The sequence below is a fragment of the Staurois parvus genome, unplaced genomic scaffold (assembly GCF_062004578.1).
Source record: "Staurois parvus isolate SC_StPar_1 unplaced genomic scaffold, SC_StPar_1.0 ptg000540l, whole genome shotgun sequence".
Taxonomy (NCBI): domain Eukaryota; kingdom Metazoa; phylum Chordata; class Amphibia; order Anura; family Ranidae; genus Staurois; species Staurois parvus.
Window position 1 is genome coordinate 1295157 of NW_028318336.1, and position 6925 is coordinate 1302081.

General features: G+C 45.0%; 1 protein-coding gene across 8 annotated transcripts in view; it reads left to right on the forward strand.

The window, feature by feature from the left end:
- The window catches only part of CCDC71 (coiled-coil domain containing 71), a 122840-nt gene extending 119557 nt beyond the window's left edge, over window positions 1-3283 (forward strand). For all 8 annotated transcript variants that reach the window (XM_089690711.1, XM_089690716.1, XM_089690717.1 and 5 more), the window contains exon 2: window positions 2129-3283. In XM_089690711.1, coding sequence (XP_089546837.1) covers window positions 2129-3260 — 1132 coding nt within the window. In that variant the 3' untranslated portion in view covers window positions 3261-3283. The remainder of the gene's footprint in view (window positions 1-2128) is intronic.
- Window positions 3284-6925: the final 3642 nt, after the last annotated feature.

The following is a 6925-nucleotide window of genomic DNA, read 5'->3' on the forward strand; positions in this document are numbered from 1 at the left end:
AACTGAGAAACGTCCATGGCGTCCAAAAAGCGTCCCTTTAGGTCAGACGCGGTTTTAGACCGGCTAGAGAACAGCGATAGTAAATCAGAACCGCTTGCAGAATTGAGTGATAATGATTCGTGGGGGAAATTCCTCATCAGACACTGAAAACGATTCTGCGACTTTGCTCAGCGATGTGCGAACTTGGCGCTCTGTTTCACATTTCAGTGTTTTTGGTTTGATTATATTATTGAATTAAATTTATTATTATTATTTTTATGATTATTAAATTATAATTTATGATTTCGTGTTTCACATTTTATCATCCCCGGGATGTTTACTAGACTCTTGTTCGGACAGATTTCAGTGAGTTATTCCTAAGAATTACAGCCTACAATAAAAAAAACCGACATATTTCCATGCAAAAAAATTTACCGCTTTGAGCACAGAAATATGGACATAATCAGACTGCTAGGGAGGGTAAACTTCCCCTTTTTGGTGGAGCTCCACTTTAAATGAATGCTCTTGTGTCTGTAATTCAGCTAATATTCTTGGGAACAATTTGCACGCATTGAAGGAGCACATTCTCGCATCATAGTGATTTATTGGTTGGCGGGAGGGACCGATGAGGAAGTCGGGAGATCGATACTCCCCATCCCCGAGCCGTGAGAATGTTAACTAACATACTACCTGAGAAAAAGGAGCGAGGACGTGTGGGGTTCTGAAGGACTAACAATTGGTTTACAAGCAATTTTTTTTCCTTTGTCGGTCCGAAATAAAAAAACATAAGTAGGGTATTATTTATTGAACAATGTACCAAATGTAAGTCCGTAGAAATGTAAAAATCATGTTGCAGAAAACCGTAGTTTGTGTTTTTGTTACATTAACTCAGCCTTTCTCAACCTTTTTAATACAGGGGAGCCCTTGAAATAACATTCCAGTCTCAGGGGCCCCTAAAAATTACTATGTCTACAACTCATGATACTTTAGTGTGATGGTCAGTGGGAAGAATGATCCTTACACTTGTGGTCATTGGGAAGAATCCCCCCCCTTACAGATTCCTAAAAGGTTCAGTGGTCTAAGTGGGAACTTACCTGAGAGGCAGAAATTGCTCATAGCTCAAGGAACCCCGAGCGACCTCTGGAGGAAACCTAGTTGAGAAACCCTTCATTAACCAGTGCATAGTGAAGCTGCTAAACTTGGACTTGGCATCTGGACTTCAGTGACTCTTGGCCATAAAGTGGTTAGGTGCCTTTAATATCTTCTAATTATACTGTTGCAGTCCCGCTCAGAGCTATATTACTTAAAGTGACACTAAAGCTTCGTTTTTTTTAATAACATGCTCCACTTACCTGCTCTGGGCAGTGATTTTGCACAGAGCAGCCGTAATACTCTTCTTTTTGAGGCACCTGGCTCCTCCATCTCGAGCAGTGCCCCCCGGGAAAGCTGCTCGCCCTGGGGGCACCGCTGCATGCTCATCCATAAGACAGTTCATTAAACACACAGAGGCGCAGCTCAGAAACACCCCCCCGCCCCTGCTCTCTCCTCATTGGCTCACTGGCTGTGATTGACAGCAGCGGAAGCCAATGGGCTCCTGCTGCTGTCTCAGCCAATGAGGAGGAAGAGTCCCTAGACAGCAGAGGGGGCTCAGGTAGAGATTGAGGGGGGCTGCACACAGAAGATTTTTTACCTTCATACATGGCAGTCATGAAGGTAAAAAACCTTGAGCCTTTAGAACCTCTTTAACCCCTTCACGCCGGCCGCACACAAATGTGCGGCCTCCCGGCGTCTGGGCCTGGACGCCGAGCGGCCGCACATTTGCGTTCAATTATAAAAAAAAAAAAAATGTGCTGAGAGCGCGCACCCTGCGCGTTCCCAGCACACATGTCCGGTACTCACGAAAAGGTCCCGGTCTTCTCTTTCGATCGGGACCTTTCCCGATCATGCGGTCACATGATTCCTAAACCCCGTCCCGCCTCCCGGCTTCTGAAACTATTAAAGGGCCGGGAGGCGCCGGCGTGAAGGGGTTAATATAGCCTTGCGACTGTCGAGTTTGATGTTCCTGCTGCAAAACCTGTAAATGTTTACTCTGCTTTAGGATCTCTGTCCTGAAAATGAACTAAGTCTTGTTTCTTTTTGTGCATTTCAGTGCGAAGTTAAGCCGACAGACACTGCCACCTAATGCCATGAATGACCACATGGAGAAGAAGGCCGTACACTCCTGGTCACGCCTCTCCTCCGCTGGGAAAAGTGCCCTTGAAGAAGCTTTAAGGGTCTTCAACCCAATGTCCAAAGACCTGACTGATACAGAGACGCAGCTGGTGACGTTTCTGCAAGGACTCCGGGAAGAAGGCTACCAGCCTACGATTCTGAGCAGCAAAGATGTCTATGGATACAACTCAACCACTGCAAATACGCCACCCCCAAAAACAAAAGGCCCTTCTAAAACCACTTCTGCGGTGTCCTCTTCTAAAACACAGACCAAAAACCAAAACGGCAAGGTGTCCAACTCTACCGTGGACATTTCTGTCAAAGCTACTAAAATTTCATCCAAGCCCTCTGCCAAAAAGTCCCCAAATTTACTATTGAGCTCCCTGAAAAAGACAGGCTTAAAAAAATCCAAAGTTTCCACCGTGGATTTTCCCTCCAACATGTATCCTGGAGTTTATCCTGCCATGAGACTTTCTGTTGTATTGGAAGCGATAGTTCCCATTAAATCGGCGGCTTCCTCCATAGAAGCTAGCCTTAGGCCGCGACCTGTGATTACGGCCTCAAAAACCAGCTCGAAGGGAAAAAACAACCAAGCCTACCAGTGTTTATTGAAACAGACATCTCCTCCCAATGGGACAGTTTTAAATGGGGCCAATGGAAGGATCCTGAAGGAGAATAATGCTTGCAACACCTTGGGGGTTTTGAATGGGAGAATCTCGGTCAGCTCACCTTCCCGTTGCAATGGTATGGCCCAGACCAAACAGAACACTAAGTTGCAGGTGGATGTGATCTTTAAAGATGAAAAGCGCCAACAGGCCGGCAAGGACAAGAAACGAAAACAGGCCGAGGCTTTCCAGGAACCGTTGCCTAACAAAAAAATTAAAATTTTCATTCCGTTGGCCAAAAAGCCGACACTTGACAAAGACAAATACAATTTGCTGAAGTCTAAAGTTATTAAAGTAGACAAAGCATCCTCTGATGAAGATTTACGGAGGAAAGCACAGCAGATACTAAAGGTCAACTTATCTCCTGTACTCCGAATCCAGCCTCTTTTACTCAACATCCAATAAAGTGTGTGTTTCTTTGCTTCTTTTCTTTGTTTCTTTTTTGTTTTTCTTTATTAGACTGCTGTTCTTGTTTTTCCTTGTTCGCCACACTTCCAAACTTTGGAGCTTCGCAATTTTTATTTTGTGATCTCTTGAGAAACGAAAGCTGCTGGCTGCCCAAATTTTTGATTCTCCCCCCCTCTCCGAATCTTTTGTGGCTATTTTGTCACTATTTCTACAGTATACTTGTGTGGTGCAAATAAACACACAGCCATGTCTTATTAGAAATGACTGGGGATGAACATAATGGAAAGCAGGGCGTGGAAGTCTTGGTTTTTGCGATCCTAGCGCGTTTTGATACATGAAAATATGTACATGTTGTGCAATAGTTTTAAGGACTTTTTTTCCTAAGGTATATGCACTGTGATTTTTTGCTTCTCTGTACGAGTTGTTACTTTGCTATTTTATTTAATTGACTAGGGACTGTTGTATGAACATGTTTTACAATGTACCGGTGTAGGCCTAACAACGACTTGGTGACTTTGTTAAAGTTGAATTCCAAATATAGGAGTGGAGCCCAGAATAGTGTGGTTAGTTAATTGGGGCAAGGTGAGGAAGATCTTTTGGTTGGCAAGGCTTAGTTTTGTACTGCTCTATTCAAGAATTGAAGGGATTCTCTACTTTATTTGGGTATTCTAGGTAGAGCAGTTGTGGTAAACTTTGAAAAGAGGCACCCTTTTCTTCTATTAAAATAGAACCCCATCTTTCCCCAGCAGATCTTACTGCCATTTTTGTAGAGGCTGATCTTCTAGTCATCAAGGACCCATGGCCCTGCAAGCTTCAAGTTGTTAATTCTGAGTCGGAATGCACATGCATCAGTCTGCAGTAGGATTGGTTTATGTGGTACCATCTCTATGTTCACACTGGTGACTGCAAAGTGGCAGCCCAATGGCCCAGTGATCCTCAAGTTGTTGATTCTGAGTCAACTGGAATGCACATGCATCCGCTCTGCAGTAGAATGGTCAGTGTGGTGCCATCCCCGTATTGGCACTGGTGGCTACTCAATGGCCCAGTGATCCTTAAGTTGTTGATTCTGAGTCAACTGGAATGCACATGCATCCGCTCTTTAGTAGAATGGTCAATGTGGTACCATCCCCGTATTGGCACTGGTGGCTGCCAAGTGGCTACTCAATGGCCCAGTGATCCTCAAGAACTCTATGGCCCAGTGATCCTCAAGTTGTTGATTCTGACTCAACTGGAATGCACATGCATCCGCTCTGCAGTAGAATGGTAAATGTAGTGCCATCCGCGTATTGGCACTGGTGGCAGCCTAGTGGCTACTCAATGGCCCAGTGATCCTCAAGAACCCCATGGCCCAGTGATCCTCAAGTTGTTGATTGAGTCAATTGGAATGCACATGCATCCGCTCTGCAGTAGAATGGTCAGTGTGGTGCCATCCGCGTATTGGCACTGGTGGCAGCCAAGTGGCTACTCAATGGCCCAGTGATCCTCAATAACCCCATGGCCCAGTGATCCTCAAGTTGTTGATTCTGAGTCAATTGGAATGCACATGCATCCGCTCTGCAGTAGAATGGTCAGTGTGGTGCCATTCCGTATTGGCACTGGTGGCTACTCAATGGCCCAGTGATCCTCAAGAACCCCATGGCCCAGTGATCCTCAAGTTGTTGATTCTGAGTCAATTGGAATGCACATGCATCCACTCTGCAGTAGAATGGTCAGTGTGGTGCCATCCCCGTATTGGCACTGGTGGCTACTCAATGGCCCAGTGATCCTCAAGAACCCCATGGCCCAGTGATCCTCAAGAACCCCATGGCCCAGTGATCCTCAAGTTGTTAAACCCGAGTCGGCTGGAATACACATATGCATTCACTTTACAGTAGGATTGATTGATGTTGTGCCATCCCCTTATTGGCTCTGGTGGCAACCAATCGAGCTGTGCCACAGCAGGTCCAGCAATGAATGGTAGACTAGGTGTGAGTCACCAAGGTTCTTAACCCAATGTTGCAGTAAGCCATAGATGAGAATGAGCTGTCCCACTGTATGGGGTGTGGAGGGATACTCTATAAGTAGAGGCAGCGGGTGCCGCTTTTCAAAAGTTCTAGATAAATAACTTCTTGAAAACCAATAATGGACTATTGCTTCGGACCTCCCTGAGCAGCAGTGAGTTCTCCAACTGGACCAGGCACAGACTCTAAAAGCACGATCTCTCTAATCTGTATCTCCTTCTTGGGTGACGGTTAGTACTTTAGCTCATCAAGTCAAAGATAAGGGTTCTGCAATAGCCATTATATTGAAGGGATGAAGTTGGTCTGCAGGGTTTTGTAAAAACATTTTTTTGAAATGAGGGTTCTTCTGGAGCCCATGGCTGCTCCTACATGGTGTGACCTAATTCATCGATCGATGCTTAGTGTCAGAAAGAGGGATCCTTTAAACTCTAAATTGCCTGACTCAGAAGCTTTTGCTGCAGTTCTTGACTATGAGACTGTATTCTGAATCCGGGGCCATGACTTCCTCTGGATTTAAGCTGATTTTGTCGGTTACTCTTCTCTTTAACTGCTATGAAGCTTTGTTGGTTGCTTCCAACACAGGTTTATTAGAAGTATTTTGTGATAGATACAAAAATGTTCACAGCTATGCCCCCAAATGTTGTTCCAACTTGAGGCCTTAAAAATGTGGAGTGTTAGGAGTCCTATCCTAAGATGTCCTTTTGATCACACAATTTCTCTCTGGCAATTACCATGCAAGTTCTAATCTTTCCTGGCCATGATATAGCCTGTTTTCCCAATATACAGAATTTTGCACACATTGGCCTTATTCTCTAGGAGGAGGGTGAAGCTAGAATATGCAAAGTCTCTTGATTTGTCAACAGTAAGGCCTTGTTCAGACGGGCTTCACCTTGTATTGGTGGGATGTGTTCTGCAAGCTTGGAGCAGCGTGTTCAAGCTCTTCAAGCACCATCCATCTCCAGTATCGGTAAGATCCTAATGGAAGTGCTGACTGTCGCATTAAACCAGCTTATCAGGCTTCAGCATTTCTCAGATCTTGTTTATAATGACAGCACTCTCATTAAGAGGTATGTTATAAGTGTAAGTTCACCTTCCCCCTATGCAATTTTGTATTTGATGAACAGAACATCCCAAAGCACCTCCTGTAGTAAATGGTGAAGATGCAGCTGTTGGAGGGCCACTTCAGAAAAAAACTTCTAACCCCTAATTCCCTCCCGTTCTGCTGTTGGCAGGATGGGCTGAATATCACAATAATGCGGCCACTCTGGGGCGACCCAACTGCGCATATGCACGGCCTTTTTCTGTAGCTGAGTTCCGTGCGCTGCACAATTTGACCCGGTGTGGCTGCTACTAAGCTGGAGCCGGGAGATGGTGTACTGCACCGGTGTGAACTGCTCATATGGCAATATATTGATCAACGCTTGGTGTGAATGGTCCCTTAAAGCGGAACTAAATCCATCAATTTAATGTTTTTTTCAAAAAAACGTTGCATGCCGGGAATGCTGTCACATTTGCTCTCGACCAAACCATCAAATGGCTGGAGTCATAATAACTGATCACATGTGCAACGCCTTGGCAGTTGCAGATCAGAGGCCAAGATGGCAGCTTCCTTGGCTGAAAAGGATAGGAGGGTTTAGTTCCACTTTAAAAAAAAAAAAAAAA